The 20,332-nt window shown below is 42.4% G+C and overlaps 2 protein-coding genes across 2 annotated transcripts; one reads left to right on the top strand and one right to left on the bottom strand.

Annotated features, from left to right (window-relative positions):
• Positions 1 to 69: 69 nt before the first annotated feature.
• Positions 70 to 10,683, bottom strand: actl6a (actin-like 6A). The gene is made up of 14 exons (XM_005931006.3): positions 10,517 to 10,683; positions 6,658 to 6,734; positions 5,824 to 5,998; positions 3,513 to 3,613; positions 3,195 to 3,292; positions 2,961 to 3,055; positions 2,131 to 2,237; positions 1,880 to 1,969; positions 1,745 to 1,806; positions 1,478 to 1,592; positions 1,277 to 1,357; positions 1,053 to 1,148; positions 807 to 893; positions 70 to 713 (listed from the first exon to the last, which is right to left on the bottom strand). Exons 1-14 carry the CDS (start codon positions 10,539 to 10,541, stop codon positions 633 to 635), a joined length of 1,290 nt encoding a protein of 429 aa, XP_005931068.1. The 5' UTR covers positions 10,542 to 10,683; the 3' UTR covers positions 70 to 632.
• Positions 10,684 to 10,687: 4 nt separating this feature from the next.
• On the top strand, positions 10,688 to 14,348 carry aldh7a1 (aldehyde dehydrogenase 7 family, member A1). Its single transcript, XM_005931004.3, has 2 exons — positions 10,688 to 10,799; positions 12,249 to 14,348. The coding sequence occupies exon 2, from the start codon at positions 12,254 to 12,256 to the stop codon at positions 13,880 to 13,882; it is 1,629 nt and encodes a 542-aa protein (XP_005931066.1). The 5' UTR covers positions 10,688 to 10,799; positions 12,249 to 12,253; the 3' UTR covers positions 13,883 to 14,348.
• Positions 14,349 to 20,332: the final 5,984 nt, after the last annotated feature.

Raw genomic sequence — 20,332 nt, 5'->3', positions numbered from 1 at the left:
CTTTACGCTCCTGTATGAAAACCCTCAGAACTGAAGTAACCAGTGGGCTATTGAGACTACAGCACTTAGTTAATCATTAAAAAAAAACAACTTTATTTGTAAAAGACCACATGAAGCCAATGACAAGCAAGACTGAAAATTAAATACAGATTTGAGTTAATACCAGTAAGCACAGGTAGGAATGGACTGGCCTTTACCTGTGACGACTTGACCTGCTACATAGGAAGAAAAAAAAGGTTCATGAACGAGACGATATTCACGTCAAACTAACAGGTTGTTTTTCCAAATACATCCTAATCATCCCAAGTTTACCATATCAGCATTCTGCACAAATCATTTTGGCTTCTGTACTCTGTCGTTTTGATCAGAAACTTGACTTTTTGATTCAAGGTTCCCACCAACAACTTACAGATAAGGCAACCGGCCGACTTTCAGGGAGCTCTCAGAGGAGCTGAAATTGCAGATGTTTGTTTTCTACAGCAAATCCCAGACAGGTGTATGGACAAACTCTGTTTTAAAAACAAGTCGTACAAAAATAAAACAGCGAGGTGTTCCTGAGTCTGGGTCAGAGGGGGGAACCATTCACGACGTTGAGCTTGCAGTGAAAAAGACGATGAGGATCGGGGGTCAAATCAAGGGCACTTCCTGTCCACGCACTGCTTTCCTCCCTCCTCATACTCCTGTTTGGAGATCCACATCTGCTGGAAGGTTCCCTGGAGGATGCAAGAAAAATGTTTAAAAGACTCTGAAAACACTTTAGTGCCGTTAATGTGGTACAGACATGAAGTCGTTTTGTGTGTCCTTACCAGAGATGCCAGGATGGAGCCTCCTATCCAGGCGCTGAACCGGCGCTCCACTGTAGTGCTGTTTGCTATAAGCTTCAACCTCATACTCTGCAAATGCACGCGATTAAAGATCTCTCAAAAAATGATGAACAAAATGTTGCAAATTTAAAATGGAAAGACAAACATTGCAGTACATCACTGACTAAAGCTAAAGATGGTACTGATAAAAACATATTTAGTGACATGCTGGCACTGGCTGATACTCACCGGAGGGGTTTTCTGGGAGAGTTCTCTGTTCAGTCGGTCAGTGAAGCCCTGAATGAGCGTGTTTCCACCAGTCACCACCACACTGCCATACAGACCCTTGGATAACAGTCACAGGTCAGTAAGTGGGGTTGTAGGGTTTAGGCACAGATACGAAGCACAAAAACTACTCAGATTACATAAAACGGTGTTTCTGAAAAGAAAATCCAGTTGAACGAGGTGCTTACAGGCCGGATGTCGATGTCGCACATTCCCACACTTGTTGTCACGACGTGGCCAACTCCTAGCATGGTGTTCCCAGACAGTCCCTAAAAGCGATCAAACAAAAATGTTACATTCATAAATAAAAACATTTGACCACATCAGAGCAATATACATTTAATCACCAGCGCCGTTCATTCATCCGGGACCTGCTGAGTAAAACTCACCTTAGCATTAGAGGGGTCAAACAGCCCCTCTGGGATCTTCAGCCTCTCTGCTCCAAAGTCACAGTTGTAGCCATTGGGCAGCTCATAGTGCACTGTGGGCATCTGGGCAGCAACCCTGATGAACAAAAGAAAAAGGGGGGAAAGTACTGAAATGTATCATATTGATCTATGTGTGAGTAAACATCTCTGGTTCTAATGTGACTCTTTTTCTAGTACAGCGTTAGAGTGAATCTGTTAAACTGAAGTACAGGATCAAACCACTCTCACTGTTCATCATATGGAGAGTCTGACACCTGCAGCACTGATGCCTGGAAGTCCTGGATTACACACTGGAAGAAAAAGACACACTTTCATTACCAAACATGTAATTATTATTACTGTGCTGCCGAGTTTGCTGCTTACATTACACATGTAGTTGTGCCAAGAGCGGGTGACTTGAGGTAGTTTCTCCTTTTTCTTCCAACTGGCTTGGGCTCCCTCCCGCACTGGATCCTGTATGGACAAACCCCCCCACTGTGGTTAGACTCATGGCAATAAGGGCTTGAACCCAGTAATGTGGCAATGATGTGTAGAAAAGCCATGCGTGGTAAATGTTGAGCAAAGTTAATCATTTAACATTCATCAAATGAAACAATCACTCCCACAGATCGTACCTTCGATGCAATCATGTAGGGAGGGATTATCTCCACATTTAGCTCCTGAAACAGCTCCCTGCACTGCATGCTCATGAAGTCTCCAGCCAGGGGCGACTTGACGATGCCTGTTGAGAGAGAAAGAGTAACACGCAACTTTATGACACGGTAACTTTGTAGGCACCGTAACACATATCATTTAAAAGCACTCAAAGACCGTAATGTGACTTCAGTAACACCCCATTTATCATTTTCTGCAAAGACTGCACAGTAACAGTGACCCTGAATGGATCACTCCCATTCCTGCTGGATTTTGTCCTCAGCATAATTAATAAATCTGGTCTTATTAACTAATGAATAAAACCTGACTTTGCTTTTCTATTTGTCAGATATCCTGTTCTTCATTTATCTTTAGAAAGACAGTAAACAAAAAAGGCCACAGAAAATTCTTGTGTATGTAGTGAAAGAGGACACGCAGAGTGCTGCTGTGACAGAAAACAATGCTGTTTAGGAAAACGTTAGATGGACACACGATCCGCTGCAGCAATCCCTGAAGGAAGGAGCCCAAAGGAGGAGGAGGGCAAGTACTTGACCAATCAGAAACGTTCACAGTAAATCCTGCTCCCAGTCTCACGATACCTTTGCAAAATAATCTCCCACAGTTCAAAAACATGCATGTTATGTTAACGGTCCATCCATCAGCCCTGCGACAGGCTGGTAACTTGTCCAAGGTGTACCCGCCTCCTGCGTTACGGCAGCTGGGATTGGCTCATCACAGCAAGCTGAGCTCTTCTGGTCAAACTGCAGTCCCTTTATGATTTTATGATGTGTATGTTACAATAGCTTCTCACCTTGCTGCAGAACATAGCCGTCGTGAACTGGAATTGCAGTAGTGTGTGTTGCACCACTGTCTAGAACCAGGCCTGTAGACCGCCCATTGGCAAAGCTTGTATGTTTAAAGTTAAAGAAATATGTGGTTTAAAGTCCACCAGATGGCATGAAATTTCATCAGAGCTGTCTGTGATGATTAACTGAACGCGCTGCTTTAGTGTCCGTCCTGGATGACGTGAAACAGTAAAGGATACGCAGAGAGCACGGCTGACTTGCAAAGGAAGAAGGCAGGAATGTTGTAATGCTCAAACATCAGCTCTGTTAGTTTCTCTCTCTTTGCTCGTGTGTTCCACTGCAAACACAGAACAGAAGTTAGCCCACTTACAACAAATCACTGTCAGATACACACAGATACCTGCAGATGGTGATGAGGGCAAGGACAGGAAACACACTCTTCACATGGCGCTGAGCTCAAATAGCTCAGAAGTTAACATCAATGTGTCACATCTTTATTTTTAAACAGAGCAGCAAATCAAACCGCTTAATTTTTTGAGACTCAAAAGTTAACTCACCGACGCCTCTGACATGAGCACGGGGTGCAGGCTGGGTTCAGACTTGAAGTGCATCTTGTACGTGTGATCCAGAATAGCCTGGAAACTGTCCCAGTCCTCAACTAGAGGCAGAGTTAAGAGAAAACAAATGAAGGGCCTGGTAACTGCCAAACACCTCTGAAATCTTTTTTTATGTCACCGTACCTACATTAAAACATATGACAAAGCAATCACTTGTGCATAGAATAAGGTAGCCAAAACCATTTACATTTCATATGAAGAGCTGCAGCTTTTTGTTAACATTTACTAGTTTAAATTAAAAGACGTGAATATCAATCGTGGCTCAAAAGTTGGCAGTTCGTCTTGTAATCGGGCAGTCTCGGTCGTTGTGTCCTTGGGCAAGACATTTCACCCGTTGCCTGGTCAGAGGGGCCGGTGGCGCCAGTGTCCGGCAGCCTCGCCTCTGTCAGTGCGCCCCAGGGTGCCTGTGCCATCACCAGTGTGTGAATGTGTGTGTGAATGGGTGGATGACTGGGTGTAGTGTGAAGCGCTTTGGGGTCCATAGGGACTAAGTAAAGCGCTATACAAATACAGACCATTTACCATAAGCAAATAACAGCAACGTTGTCATGCTAAGGCTTTGCAGTCTCTGTGGATACAGACCTCAAAAAGCCCCTTCATCAACACTATCATGTGTGTTGGGTCAGATGGTGGAGAAATTGGAGCAATTATAATTTTTTTTAGATAATAATTTGAGCACCAAGCACCATTTTTCCAGGTTAGCCCTCTAAGGGAGACTCTGGTCCCACTGTGCTCTTCTGCTGCAATTAAGATTTGTGTCACACTCATCTCTAAATAGCCTGAGAAACTCCAGTGGACCAGATTCTGATGAGCATCAGCGGCTAGGTCAGTGCATTGGGGCACTTGCCATCACTAATACTTTGGGTAAATGCTTTAAAAAGTGTCAACACCATCAGTGGACTGCAATCACTTAATACTTTAACTGGCAAAAGCCATTTATTATCTGTGAATCAAGCCACTACAAACAAACATGGCCATTACAATTTTTAGTTGTCCAACAGTCCAAAACCCAAATATAGAAGCAAACTGCTGCGATGTTAGAGCCTGAAATGGCTTAGTTAAATGAATTATATGAAAAAAAACAAACAGTAACTTTATGTCACTTCTGATACTAATAAATGTTCAAGTACATCTGAAAACTAAGTAAAGGGCATTTAGGGCAAATGACTAATTGTTTCACCCAAAGAACAATCAAAAGATCAGTCGATGACGTGAACAACCATAAACTGCAAATATCTGAAATTTCTAATAAGGAAAGAAAACTGTTCAGCTGACCAGAACATAAAAACGAACCTCTAAAGCTTAGTCCGCTCCAGCATACAAACACCATCACAGAAGAGCCAAATCACCAATTTAGTCTTTTTTAAACCAGTTTAGTTCATTTACAGCCCTGCTGCTCACTGGGGAACCAGACCAACAGCAGCAGCAACAGCCCTGGTTGATGACCGTTAAACTGAAATCCAAAGTTTTTCAAAATAAGCCCAAACACAGTTTGGGTTATTCCGCATATGCCCCGTTATGACACAGACACTGCAGTAAACCACAGATTGCAGAGGGCTTGGCTTCCATCAGGAGAACACTGCACACCACAGCTGATGCTGATGAGCTGCCTCGAGCTTCAAATAATCTCATTAATATTCATGATACGCTCCAGTCATATATATATATACGTCAGCCAGGGTTTAACGAGCTCGCCAATGAAGTCGTTGTCAGACCAAAACAGACTAATTATGGATTTGGATCAAGCAGGCCAGATTATACACATTCACATTTGCATCAGAGATCAAAACCTGCTCCGTGTTTTCCAACAGCTCTTCTTCCCATTTATTTAAATCCTTTTTTACAACATACATGGTAAATGGTAAATGTATTTATATAGCGCTTTACTCGTCCCTAAGGACCCCAAAGCACTTTACACATCCAGTCATCCACACACTGGTGATGGCAGCTACATTGTAGCCACAGCCACCCTGGGGCGCACTGACAGAGGCGAGGCTGCCGGACACTGGCGCCACCGGGCCCTCTGACCACCACCAGTAGGCAACGGGTGAAGTGTCTTGCCCAAGGACACAACGACCGAGACTGTCCGAGCCGGGGCTCGAACCAGCAACCTTCCGATTACAAGGCGAACTCCCAACTCTTGAGCCACGATCGCCCCTCCACGATCGCCACATGTGAAAAGATCAAGGCCAGTCTTTTATGTACAGGTGAAAAAAGTCATATTCTCCAATCACTTGGACTAAACACTTACTCATGCCATTCTTGAGCGGAGACATGACCTCCATGTTCTCTCTGGGTACCCTCAGCTGATTGGTATCAATATAGTAGGTGGTGCCGCTCTGCTTGCCCTTGTCACCATCAGTCTCCATGGGTGTGCTGCCATCCTCTCGGTCAAGAGTCACACCTATTACTGTGGGAAAGTCCGCCTGAGATGGGACAAAAAAACAAAACACACCAAATTACAGGTTAAGGCTGTTTGCAAGAGCCTGATTTCGGACCAGCATAACAACAGAAATTCACAAAAACTCCTTTCACAAAGTTAGTCATCCTCCTTAGCAGTGAGTGAATGAATTGACATTTTTGTGAAACACTGAGGTGCCATAATGTGATGCAATCCCTCCTGAATTATGAAGACAAACAGTTGGGAAATTTTCAAAAGTACCTGATTTGAATCTGGCCGTTTTTGACCAGTTTATTATGCAAAAACTGTATTTACAGTGTCTAGCTAAATGCTGAGAGGATTTTCAGAAGAAGAGGGTTATGTCAAAAGCAGAAAGAAAAAACATCTTTTAAATGGTAAAATTTGTGCTTGCATATAATCTGCTGATAGGCGATTAGTGTCCATCTGTAATGTCTTACATTTATTCACACAAGATTCATTTTATCCCTCAGGACTTGCACGTAAACCAGAGGAAACAGAAAAAGGAAGTATTCTGGAATAATCTGAACTCAATTTATGCCTCCTGCCTCCAAGGTGACTCCAACCCTGATTTCTCATCATTGCCGTTCCCCCAGAGGGATGTTGAAGATGCACAGAGGAAGAAAAGACACGTTGTTAATAAGGTCATTCGAGTGAGCCACTTACCTTGGGACAGTCTTCTCCTGCGTAGCCAGCTCTTACAGAATAAGAGCCAATGTCGAACACCAATGCTCCCACCTCATCTGCAGAAATAAGGGAAGGGCTGTGATTGAACATTTTTCGAATGAAGTTATGCACAAAATATGAGGGAACATTTTATTCCTGTAATTTGTACACAATGCGGGCAAAAGTATTGGGCTACACATCTTAATCTTTGAGTTCATGCATTTTCACTGCCACAGGTTTATAACATCAAGCTCCCAGCCATGCAGCCTTCATAAAATCTGTAAAAAAAACATGGGTCTTTGTAAAGAACTTATTGAATTCAAATGTGGCGATTCAACAACAGTTCAATGAATTTTCTTCCCTCGTAGATATTCAATAAGTCAACTGCAAGTGGTTTTACTGCAAACCAGCAGAGCAGGGTTGGTAAGTGCTGAGGTGCACACTGCATAAAAGTCACCAAAGCTTTACTGACTCAACAACTGAAGAGCTCCAAACCTCCTCTTAGATTAACATCAGCACAAACACTGTGCTTCATGGCATTGGCGTAATGTGTAGGTCCAGTATTTTTTGTCCATATAGTGTGTGTGTGTGTGTGTGTGTGTGTGTGTGTGTGTGTGTGTGTGTGTGTGTGTGAGACACATCTTACACCTTATAAGATTCAATAACGTTCTGCATTTTCAGTTTGGGCACTAAAATGAAAAAACATATTCTTTGGACTGGAAATGTTTATTTTCTATTATTATAGAGTAGAAAATAAGCATTCCCAGTCCTCACCATCACACAGAGATTTAAACTGATATATGTGCTACTTAAACCGAAAAACAACACATTAAAGATTTGTCAGAAAGAACTAAACTGGCTATTCCAGCACTTAATAAATTACATTATGTCAAGAAATACATGTTTCAACTGCTGCTTTTTATTAGAAGTAGGAATCACCTGACAAACCCACGATACAATATTTTCACAATATTTCACTCACGATATGATATTATTGTGATTTTTAACAGTTTGTAAGATGCTGCTATCAGTCTGTGATTGAATGGGGTCACGCTGTTTACATACCATATGCTTCTGAGAATACAGGTACCAACAGGACTTTATATGTAACTATTACACTTGCATGCAGTAACCTTCCTGTTCCATAGCAATTACAACAAGAACACAACTGGCAGCCGGTTGAGTTGAGTCCCTTCGAGCTGTGTTCACTGATAAAGCCCTATTTCAACTGATGGAAACATGGTAGGACTTATTCTGCATTTATAAATTAGACAGCAAATTATTTGAGACGTTCAACAATCTCTCCCAGAGTGATTGCAGTCAATGCACATCAGACTGCAACTGTTTGCAGAAAGGTTGCCACCAACAAGGTGAGATGTGCCTCCTTATTGATAGTATTCCCAGAATATTTTAATTTATTTAATAAAAGATTTATATTTAGTGTCACTGGATCGATACAATATCCCCACGCAAAACATCGCAATACTATGCTGTATCAATCTTAAATAATCATTAACCTCCTAAGACCCAAACTCTTCCACGGCATGCATTTTTGATTTCTCTTTGATATTTGGGCTGATTGGGATCCAATGAATGTAAAAACAAAGAATTGCTAGAATTTTTTTTTTACCTGATTTTTTGTTTCTAAGAAAAATGAGAGCCACATATGAGGATATTTGTTTAAAATTTCGACAGAACAGTAGCAGTATGAAGTCCTCATGAGTGGATTTCAGGCCCTTGTAGAGCAAAATTGAGTATTTTGGTCTAAATAACCCAAAATGTGATGTCTTCATATGTGGACGCCAGGTCCTAAGAGGTTAAATACATTGAAGCTATCTATAAAGTGAGGTATCAAATACAAATTATATTACTTATATGTGTATATGCGTTGTTTGTTGTTGCTTCTGTTCTTTTCTCCTCCCTCACCCAGGCAGCTGTCCCCACCTGTATGAAGACTGCCACCATCATCCCAGTCCCCAAGAGCTCTGCTGTGACAGCCAGTAGCCATCACGCCGATCGTCACGAAATGCTTCGAGAGGCTGATTATGGCCCACATCAAAGCCACCATCAGAGTCACTTCAGACCCACACCAGTACGCCTACCGGAAGAATCGATCCACAAAAGATGCCATCTCTTCTGTGGTTCACACCACCCTCACCCACCTGGAGCAGAAGAATTCCTACGTCTGTTTGCTCTTCGTGGACTTCTTCTCCGCTTTCAATACAATTATCCCGCAGACACTTGTTGACAAATTACTGACCCTGGGACTGAGCTCCTCTCTTTGTAACTGGGTCCTGGACTTCCTGACCAACAGACCGCAGTCTGTGAGGATCCACAACGTCTCCTCATCTTCCAGAGTCCTCAGCACTGGCTCCCCTCAGGGCTGTGTGCCAAGTCCCCTCCTGTTCACGCTGCTTACATATGACTGCTCACCCATCCATCCAAGCTGTGTTATTATAAAGTTTGCGGACGACACAGCTGTGGCTGGTTGCATCACAAACAATGATGAGACCAGCTACAGGAATGAGGTGGAACACTTGGAGGACTTTTGCAGGAAAAACAATCTCTGCTTAAATGAGAAGAAGACGAAGGAGATGGTTGTTCATTTCAGGAGGGGAAGACACACACACCTGCACGTTGGAGGATCTGCAGTCGAAGTAGTACCCAGCTACAAGTACCTGGGTACGTACCTGGATAGCAACCTCACCTTGAAAAAAAAACACTTCCAGCCTGATCAGGAAGGCTCACCAGAGCCTCTACTTCCTGAGGAGGTTGAAGCGTGCGGGAATGGAGAGCTCAGTCCTCATCTCCTTCTACAGATGTGCGGTGGAAAGTGTTCTGTGCTCTGGCATCAACGTGTGGCACAGAAACTGCACTGAGGCAGAGAGGAAAGCTCTACAGAGGGTGGTGAAGGCTGCACAGAGAGTTGTCGGAGGCAGCCTCCCAACCGTCACAGACATATACACCTCCAGATGAATGAAGGACCCCACTCACCCAGCACATACATTCCTTGTCCCCTCAGGCAGGAGGCTGAGGAGCATTAAATGCAAAACCAGCAGACTGAGAAACAGCTTCATTCCAGAAGCTGGGAGACTTCTCCATGCATAATGGACAAGAACTGTTATTGTAGCACCTTAACCACTACTGACACTTATTGACACTGTCACTTTATCAATGCTGGTCATCATGCCCTTTGCTGCTTAAGTATCTATTTACACCTATATTTATACCCACACTCTATACTGGTACTCAGCTTGTTGCACTCTACTTATAATATTATTTATTGTATTGTCTTATTAGCTCCTTGAATCCTTTCTAAGCATCTTACTATAAGCCGCATGCGTCACTAATGAAAAGGTCTATTCGGTACCTACACGTTTATAACAACTGACACCGGCTACCCGGAGGAACTATGAAGTTATTCTCTGTAAAACACAGGAACGACAGGATGGGTCATCAGTGTGTCTTTGCAGGGTCTTTGTATTGGGTTTATCGCGATGAGAGCCTCGGTATTGTCATAACTCCCGTTATTTTTACCGTTACATAACATAAACGGTATTTGTTCGTGAGCTCGGCAAGCCCATTTTCATTCATTTCCTTGCTAGCTAGACGACACCGGCTGAGTGACTTGTATAACACTTCAAGTCTGAACGACTAAGCACCTGTGATCTCTACATATTTGAACAGCCCTAAACACATGACAATTAAAATGGACACAAGACTATATCGCTGACCAACTACGAAGCAGAACTTTAGCATAGCTAGCATAACGAGCTAACTAGCTACAAAGCTGGCTAGCTCCAACCAGGGACAACGTGGACGACAGTTGTGTATAAAATCAGCATATTATCATACTCACCACCACCGTACACTCCACCACTCATCCTCTAAGTTATAACGACAGTAACTTTAACAATATATGTTATTACAGGAGAAACACAACCACAAAGCGATTAATCACAACAAAGAAAATCTGCTAGCATGCATCAGTCCAACAAAGCGGGCTCCACAGTGCTTCGAGACAGCTGTCCAATCAGAGAGCAGCAATTCTCAGTACTTCCGTTTCCACGGTGATAGTCGGAAGTGACTGCGAGTACTTCCATGCTCTGGAGTGGACGTGGCCCTGAGGATTTCATATCGACGTGAGTTAAAACTCGTCATAAGTGTCTCAAATGTAACTTTAAAGATTAAAAACCGATGCACGGATCGTGCACGTGCAGCCTTGATGAGTACACGCTGGTGTTGGTGAATGAAAAGTGGAGGACCTTGAGTCACGGTCACGATCAGACTCAAAACATTGACTCTGTTCTAAGCGAGCATGTCCACGCTGAAAAAGCAGCAGCGCTGTTGTACGGACACGCTTATATTAGAATATCGGAAATGCAATCCTTAGATTACACGTTATGCGTCATCATTGTCCAGCTTCTGCAGCTCAATCCAAGTTTTCCAGCCTCGTGTTTGTCCGGTGTTGGGTTAATTGCGCAAGCGCACGGTGGAAATGGTTAAGGAACTTGCTGGACAGTAGCAGAGTAGCCTCAGGAAAGGTGTTTATATAACTGTGCCTCTTCTCGATTTCTAATTACTAAAATACACTTTTTATGTAATATGTAGGTTCATACATGTCGCAATAGTGATGTTTACCATGTTATTAATTCAAAGTTAATATGAATATATCTTTGAAAGTTTTATCTTTTTATGGATTACTTATGAGGCCCAGTTGGCTCTTGTTTGTTAACAACCTGCAATATTAGACCAAGACAGTAACACTGGTTGTGCGATAACAAGCATGTATTTTTGTTATTGATTAATTTAAATCAATTTGCTTTTTTTTTTTTTTTTTCATCCATAAAACATCAGAAAATTGGAGATAGCTCTGTTGTTTCAAGGTGGTATCATCAAAATGTTCCTTTGGCTAATAATGACACATCAATAAGATTATGTTTACTTTCTAAAGAGTATGAAACTTAGCACTTGTTAATTTTTTTGCCTTAATGTTAGCTATAGGTTAATTGGTTGATTTATAGATTTAATTAATGAGTTGAATTAGTTGTAGTAACAAAGTCAACACAGTCTGGTGGGTTACACATTCACCTAACAGAGTCTCTCTGAGACTTCGTCAGAAAGGCCACCCTTTACAAAAATCCGACAGCCAGCACTGCCTGCTGTGGTGACCCTTTGTGAATACAGGGAGCAGCTGAAGGTCGCTTCGTTAATAATTACGTCTTGCATTACAAGACCTACATTATGTTCACATTTTTATTTTTGTGGAAAGTTATGAAAAATAGCTCATTTTATTAGATCTAAATATTTAAAGCCAAATGTTAAATGTTGCAGTGAAGCTGGCGGCTCATCACCCTGTAGGGGAAAAATATCAAACCTTTTTGGGTCTTTTCAGCCTTTCAAATGTAGTTTAGGTTTTTTGCTGCCTTTATATAACTTTAAGCTCCATTGTTGTATGGAGGATTTAAGACATCTCTTTTAGGTCTAGAATGTAGTTTTCATTCCTTTTTTCACTTTAAAGCTGAAATGTCAATAATTATTTATGAATTCTCTTTAGTGCAAAATAAATTTTTAACTTTGCTTCCTTCCAGCACTCATGCAGCGCTGCACCACACTGACCCTTGCTCGGCACAGCAGGCTCCTCTTAAGAAGTAAATTTGCACTTGCCCAGCGCCAGCAGTCAGCAGCTATGTCAAGTCTCCTGATCAACCAGCCCAAATACGCGTGGCTCAAAGAGCTGGGTTTGTCTGAGGACAACCCAGGTGTTTACAACGGTAGCTGGGGAGGTAGTGGGGAGGTTATCACGTCATACTGCCCTGCCAACAATGAGCCGATTGCCAGAGTTACCCAGGCTACTTTGGCGGAGTATGAAGAGACTGTTCAGAAGACGAAGGAGGCTTGGAAGTTGTGGGCAGACATTCCCGCTCCTAAAAGAGCGGAGATTGTGAGACAGATTGGGGATGCATTGAGAAAAAAGATTAAAGTACTTGGAAGTCTGGTGTCACTGGAAATGGGCAAAATCTATGTTGAGGGAGTTGGTGAAGTTCAGGAGTACGTTGACGTCTGTGATTATGCAGTTGGTCTGTCTAGAATGATCGGCGGGCCCATCCTGCCTTCAGAGAGACCGGGTCACGCCCTCATCGAACAGTGGAACCCAGTCGGCCTGGTCGGCATTATCACCGCCTTCAACTTCCCCGTAGCTGTCTACGGCTGGAACAACGCCATCGCTCTGACCTGCGGCAACGTCTGCCTCTGGAAAGGAGCTCCGACCACTCCTCTCACAAGTGTTGCAGTTACCAAGATCGTGGCTGAGGTGCTGGAGCAGAACAATCTCCCTGGCTCAATCTGCTCCATGACCTGTGGCGGAGCAGATATCGGCACGGCCATGGCAAAGGATGAGCGTGTGGATCTGTTGTCCTTTACTGGCAGCACTTATGTTGGCAAGATGGTGGCCATGATGGTGCAAGAAAGGTTTGGGCGCAAGCTGCTGGAGCTCGGTGGCAACAACGCCATTATCGTGTTTGAAGATGCTGACCTGAATCTCGTGGTGCCCTCTGCCGTCTTCGCTTCCGTCGGAACCGCTGGCCAGCGCTGCACCACAACCAGGAGGTTGATGCTGCACGAGAGTGTTCATGACACAGTGGTTGAAAGCCTCGCCAAGGCCTATAAACAAGTCCGCATCGGAGACCCCTGGGACCCCAGCACCCTCTATGGTCCTCTGCACACCAAGCAAGCTGTCGAGCAGTACCTGGCTGCCATCGAGCAGGCAAAGCAGCAGGGCGGCACTGTGGTCTGTGGAGGAAAGGTGATGGACCGTCCTGGAAATTATGTGGAGCCCACCATCATTACAGGACTGGCTCATGATGCCTCTATTGTCCACACCGAAACCTTTGTCCCCATCCTGTATGTCCTGAAGTTCAAGACAGAGGAGGAGGCGTTTGCCTGGAACAATGAGGTGAAGCAGGGTCTGTCCAGCAGCATCTTTACCAAAGATCTAGGCCGGGTTTTCCGTTGGCTTGGCCCCAGAGGGTCAGATTGTGGCATCGTAAATGTCAACATTCCCACGAGCGGAGCAGAGATCGGAGGAGCTTTTGGTGGGGAGAAACATACAGGCGGTGGAAGAGAGTCAGGCAGTGATTCATGGAAGCAGTACATGAGGCGCTCGACATGCACAATCAATTACAGCAAGGATCTTCCTCTGGCCCAGGGAATCAAGTTTGAGTGAGCCAGCCGGCTTTAAGCGTCGATGAGCCCCGAGGACAACACTAAATAGTTTGAATGGCCAAGTGAAATGCATGGTAATGCATTTGCATTCAGAAAGGTCAGCTTGTGTTTAGATCTGTCTCAGTCACATAGAATAACTGTATCTGTATGAATGTAGTTTAAAAATATTCTGGATTTAAAACAGTTTCAGGAGTTTTTGTTCAAGGTTAAATTTTCCCCCAAATGTGTGCACCTTTCTACAAGCACTTAATGAAGTTTGGCTAATCGATCAATTACAATCGTTACATTTTGGAAGAAAAACTAGACAAAGTTGTAAATGTGTCGATCGTTGCAGTTCACCATTAACAGAAATGTTGCGTACTCAACACTGGCTGTTTTGCACCCAGTTAACACATGAATATACTGTAATTTCTATAATACACAGTATTTTCCAGGCAACCAAACGACAATAAAAGGCAATGGGTTGACATGTGTACTGTCTGTGGATATTTCGTATTTTAATGCTTTCACTGAGAGAACCCAAGTGCAATAGTCAAATCCCAGTAAAATTTGGATCATGAACATATATCTTCTTCTTTAAACAAATAATGTGTGCTGTAATAATTTCCATGTTCGACATGCACTGACAAGGAAGTTACTCCCGTGACTTGGGCCTGTCCTGGAACACAGACGCTAAGTTAGATTTGGATGGGGGGGGGGGTTAGAGGCCAGGTCAGTGCCTTTTTGGCTCTTTGGTTTATAATAAACAACCATGAAATTGTTCTTCAGTGGAAAAAGCGTTGTCGGTGTATTTTTCCCACGCTGGGCGAAAGGGTGACTGGGAAAATCTCTCTGCAGGTACACATCAGTGTAATGTCCAATAAAGGCCAGGTTTTGTGAAAAAGTTGGAAAGAGATGATCAAAGTTATTAGCCTGTTGCATTTTAATGTGACTGACTTTGAAAATGAAAGTTTTTAGTTTAGCTCTGCTCCATCTTATTATTTTTAGAATTACAATCCTGGATTTTAGTTAAGATGTACACAGAGGGACGAGAAGCTAAAAATCATATTTAAACAAGCAGCGTACATATTTATTATATTTGACATGGTTTAATTTTATGGAACTTTGCAGCTGCTGATTACTGCGATGATTCAGTCAACATGGTATGATATGCTCTGAGCACTGTTTAAATACTGTCACGTTGTTAGGTACAACAAAGGGATATCTGTTGAACTGCTCGTTAATGCAAATATCAGACAGTCACAAGGCAGCAGCTCTATTGTATGTAGACACATCCAAGCATCAGAATGGGGAAGAAAGGTAATTTTGAGCGACTGAGCCAGACTGTTTTAATCTAATAAGAAGCAACTCGAATATCACTAAGGTAGGCAGAAGAGCATCTCTGAACAACCAGCACCCCTGATGCTACTCTCGGCAAGAACAGGTAACAACTCAGCCTCACCATAACTGGCAACGGAATATTGGAAAGATGCTAGCTGGTCCGATGAGTCTTCTGTGTGACATCCAGATGGTGGGGTCAGATTTTTGGGTGAATGACATGAAAGCATGGATCCACTGTGCTTTCTATTAATGCTTCAGTCTGCTGGTACTCTAATAGTGTGAGGGATGTTTTTATGGCACACTTTGGACCCCTCAGTACCAACTGATCATCATTTAACCACACCCTACCTGAGTGTTGTTGCTGACCGTGTCCATCAGCAACAACACTCAGCGGTTGCTAAAGGAAATAGCTCGCCTGTATTAGCACAGTGTAGCAGTCTTCTGCTTCCAGCAGGAGAGTGAGCTGTGGCACAAAGCTCGGGTAATCTCAAACTGGGTTTTTGAACATGACAATGAGTTCACTGTACTCAAATGACCTCAAGTCACCAGATCTCAATCCATTAGAGCACCTGTAAGATTTAGTGGAACAGACGTCATGCATTTGCTGCTATTATGTAAAAATGGACCACAATCTCAGACGGATGCTGTTGAATCAACCCATTTCATTTTTGTCTTAGAATATTCTAAACCGTTACAGAAAGGAAGCACATACTGGACAAAAGTGTTACTGTGGGAATGGATCATTTACAAAAATGGTGTAGACATGAGGCAGTGTATAAGCAAGTATATACAGGCTGTGTATGAATAGAAGCGCGTTTCTGCCATTAAAAATAAATCTTAAAAAATTTACCAGGTAAAGCAATTAAGCAGTAATTTTCTCAGGTTTGAGTTATTGTGTTGGATATTTTTAAATTGAAATTCTAAGAAATTAACTCAAAAATTTGACTCACAAATGGAAAAAAAAAAAAGTTGTTTTTTTTCAGTGACAGAAACAAGTTTTCATATACAGGAATGGTAAAATAAGAACTCACACAGATGTCTCAAACTATAAATGCTCATGTTTGAAGATGCGCGTCAGAATCATGTCAAAGGTTAATGAGTATTTTGGAGCCAATTTTGTTTATGCTGTTCTTCTAGGAAGCCCTGTATGAAAACACGTGTGGCCACCTGCCAAGGGACCTGCAACAAGTTTTTTGGTGGGAAAGTAAAAAAAAACAGTGGGATTATTCTTTTATTTCTATTTATTTACCTTCTTCAACTAGTACTGAAGAAATCAACTCTGTCCCTTTAATAGAAAAACTACTCCATCGGCTATCCTTTGTCTCCCCCCCCATATATCATCACCCTCCCACTCAGTAGCTCTCCATCCTCTAGCTCTCCATTTGCTGCTCCTCCTGGCAGCATCTACACTCACGGCTGAAAGGAAGAACTGAAACCACGGCGCTCTGTGCGACTCATAATCCATGCCATTTAGGACATATGCAGAAACAGCCACTTCCCCTCCTCGTCAGCACTGGAAAAGGTAGAAAAGCTTTCATTCTTTTTTTTTTTTAATGTCAAGCTTTTTGATTCACAGCAATGATGTATTGGCGCAGTAACCTCTATATTTACCAGGGAAAATGTACTTACTCAGGAATACTGTATATATTTAAGTACAAATGAGAATATTCCTACTGTTTTAATATAATATTTAAATATTTTTTTACATAGAAAAATTATGTTTCCAAGGCTAAAGTCTGCAGTATAAACCTTACTAAAACTCAGATATTTTTCTGGCACTTAACTCACCTTTTGGTGTTTGCAGTGTAATAGAGGAAACGCTGGTGACTGTGGTGTTTAGTGAGGTTGTGAACTCAGACTTTGTACCTGGTATAAAGTTGGTTTTGAGGCAGTGCAGAGGTGAACTGTAGATCTTATCTCATGTTAAAAATCTGTGGTGCACCAAAATGTCAAGTCAAAAAAAAAGGGAAAGAAATAGTGTGCTCGTGGTAATAAATTAATGATCATGTGGCGTTGGAGGGTTGAAGCTGTTTGGCGGCCTCTGCAAAGGGTGGTATTAGCACACCAAGGTTATTCCTCACTCTCCCAATACTGATGTGTGATCGACTTCTTTGGAAACTCATAGCATGTTGGTTCATGCTTTGTGCTGCTTGTTGCACCCCTGGTTTACAGAAGTGTCTGGGATTCCCCTGGACCGAAACACTCTCACTTCTTCTGTTTGCACATTTCCTCCGCAGCTTCTCCCTAAATCAAAAGATTAAGGGTTGCTCTTCCTTAATGTAATTGAGGGTGTTGTTTGATTAATAAATGTGGAAATTGTGTACTTTTGAAACCCACAGTGAAAATATAGCATCAAAAAATATGCAGCTTTTCAACAAATAGAAAATTTTTTGGACACTAGTACATTTATTTGATTTTAACCTAGATATTAACATTATAGAAAAACACTCTTGCTCTAAATTTTTCTTCTTGTAATTTAATGTTGTGTGCTGGAGACATAAAGCTTCGTGGGCAAAAAAAAAAAATTAAACCTGATTTTATTCTATGTGAGAAAGTTAATGATGTCATAATAATGGCATCGCACAGATCTATGCATATAGATGTATTATCTTCTCCAAAATGGACACAGTGTCACTTCTGTATTACATGTCCATACTTCTGTTTTGCTCTACCAATGTGGACAGCAGCAGTACATGACTTCACAGTCGTTGATCGAGGAGAGCGTGATTCGCCAAGCTGCTGCTGTGTGACACTCTCATGGCCCAGGAATAGCACTGAGATTAGACAAGAACCTAAACCCTTCATGTTATTTTTATGAGTTCATAATGACATCAATTGCCAAGACCCCCGCTGAATGAAGCGTCAAAACCATGGCAGAGCTGAAGACACGGTGTCTCCTCACCTGTTCTGTAAATATTGACAACAATTTGAACATAAACTTTCGAATTAGGATTCACTCCAGACGCCTGTTGTTACTGATTTTCTGTCCAGTTCTTGTGTAATTTGGCAAACCTCAGCCTTCACCTCTCTCTGTTTCCCTTCCTTAAGAATGGCTCTTGACAGACACCTTTCCTCTGAGACCATTTGTGAGACTTGAACATAAGATGCATCTCTCAAATGCATCATGTGTCAGGTCTTTCCTAGATTTGATTCGCATACTGATCCTCTGCTGTAGATAGTTTTTGTAGGCCAGTCTCCTACATTTTTTTTAATAACGCACTGCACACTATGCTGAGATATGCCATGTTTTTGCACCATGTATTGCACCCAAAGCAGACAATGTCCAAAGAAAAAGTTTGAAAGACCTTCGGGAAGCCTGGACCCACTGCTCCAGAAAGCAGCCTTGCTCTTTGGAAGCAAAACATAACAGAATGAGGAGTGGCACAGCACTTTGACAAATGACACAGAGGTCACAGGACAGGATATAGACCATTATGTGTTCAAATGCAGAGATTGTTCTCCATCAAGCTTTTACTCAAAATACATAATTTAACAAGAGCCAATCAAGGCTAAGCTGTGGCAGTCTGCAAGTAAACCCAGAATTTGCCAACATCTCTTTCCCTCATCACACAGAGTGAGACAGGACTGGTGAGCTCAGCAAGGCACGCATATTTTAAGTCACTTTGCACTCTTCAAGAGGGCCTTTTTTTTCAATAATCCATTATGCATAGCAGCTCTGGCTCTCCCTGGTATTTCTCCTACCTTTTTGACGTCAGTTGCCATTTGTGAGGGTTACCCTGACAACGGCCTGCCTCCCCGGGAGATGTCTGGTGGATAAGGCGGCCCCGATAAAGCCTTTTACTGTTGCTACACATTTTAATTGCCTCTGATACAGTGAAAGTATTACATGGGGGTGTGATGGCATGTGGCCTAAAATCGAAACATCGGGATTAAAAAAAACCCAACATTTAGGAGGTGGGGGATTGACGTCCCATTATCTCCACTCGATCGGATCCCCCACGTTTTGGGGTCATTATTGAGCAGTCCTGTGAAACTGAATTGGATATGATAGATCTATTTTTGAGCACACTGTTCTACACGAGACACATGCATTACCCAGTTTAAAAATGTCATATATAAAGGTGGTGTAATATGAGAAAAGATCACTGGAATTCCCCTGAACAATATGCACACAGATTTATGATATGAGGCAGAAAGATCAGATATTATCCTGGTGATTTTATATTATTATTATTTATTATTTATTAACTAAAACGAAAAACAAACAAACCCTAACCCCCTCCCCTTATGGATTTCCATAAACGTCAGTGATAATACGCTGAAATGTATTATTACAGCATGCTGAGAATTTTGTATCCACGCTGACAAACAGAAAAATCTAAATTGTGCCGACCTGTTGATGGTTTTGGGATGACTTGTAGTCAGCAGTATACAGGTACGTCAGTTCTTGCTGTTTCTCCTACGCCATAAAATCATCGTAAAATTCAAATGATGTTATTCACTTGCATGACTGCTATGCATTGAGCTGTGTTGCTAAATTCGAATAAATGCAAAAATGTACAACAACACGACAAAGCTACTGTACACAATACCTGTTCCAGGCTCCAGGACACTATTTATAGCCTCAGCAACATGTGTGTCTTTCTTTTTTTCACACACCAGGCTATTGATGTTCTATTTTTACAGTGTCAATTTGCTCCCCCCAACCCAACCCTGCTTCTTCCTTCCTGGTTGCTAAGCAATGGACCAAGGGACCTGATTGGCCTAGGATGTGCTTTTGGACACACTGACTGCGATTCTCAGCTGGTTAATGAATTCAGTCTTTTTTGCTCACTATACAGAGAGAACACAAGCTGACTTCTTCTTAGGCAGTTATCTTCCATTTAAAACCAATCTCTGATCCAAAACACTACAAAAACACAAAACAAAAAAAAACGACAGCACTCAGTGTTGACTAATGTAGCGCATGACTAGAGCTGAGCTGTAGCGGTGTTGAGGCTGCATGATTTAGCTCTACCTTGTGCAATTAGGAGTCTATTTTTGCGTAACTTCAGACATGATCTGACAAAACGCTAAAGGGTGACCCAGCATTATGTCATCTGTGAAACCGGCTGGCTTAAACTTGTTAGTACAACTTTACAAGCACGCTATAAATGAAACAGTAATACTA

Source organism: Haplochromis burtoni, unplaced genomic scaffold (genome assembly GCF_018398535.1).
Source record: "Haplochromis burtoni strain Fernald_Lab_line unplaced genomic scaffold, NCSU_Asbu1 Contig_133, whole genome shotgun sequence".
NCBI lineage: Eukaryota > Metazoa > Chordata > Actinopteri > Cichliformes > Cichlidae > Haplochromis > Haplochromis burtoni.
This window is presented reverse-complemented; position numbering and strand designations above follow the sequence as displayed.

Bases quoted from the DNA above. Each gene is read 5' to 3' on its own strand.
- actl6a (XM_005931006.3), bottom strand. From the start codon at position 10,541: ATGAGTGGTGGAGTGTACGGTGGTG. The intron at 1,807-1,879 runs GTAAGCAGCAAA...TTTTTCTTCCAG, and splicing joins GGCACAACTACATGTGTAAT to TGTGTAATCCAGGACTTCCA. The intron at 894-1,052 runs GTGAGTATCAGC...GTGCATTTGCAG, and splicing joins TCTCCCAGAAAACCCCTCCG to AGTATGAGGTTGAAGCTTAT.
- aldh7a1 (XM_005931004.3), top strand. From the start codon at position 12,254: ATGCAGCGCTGCACCACACTGACCCTTGCTCGGCACAGCAGGCTCCTC.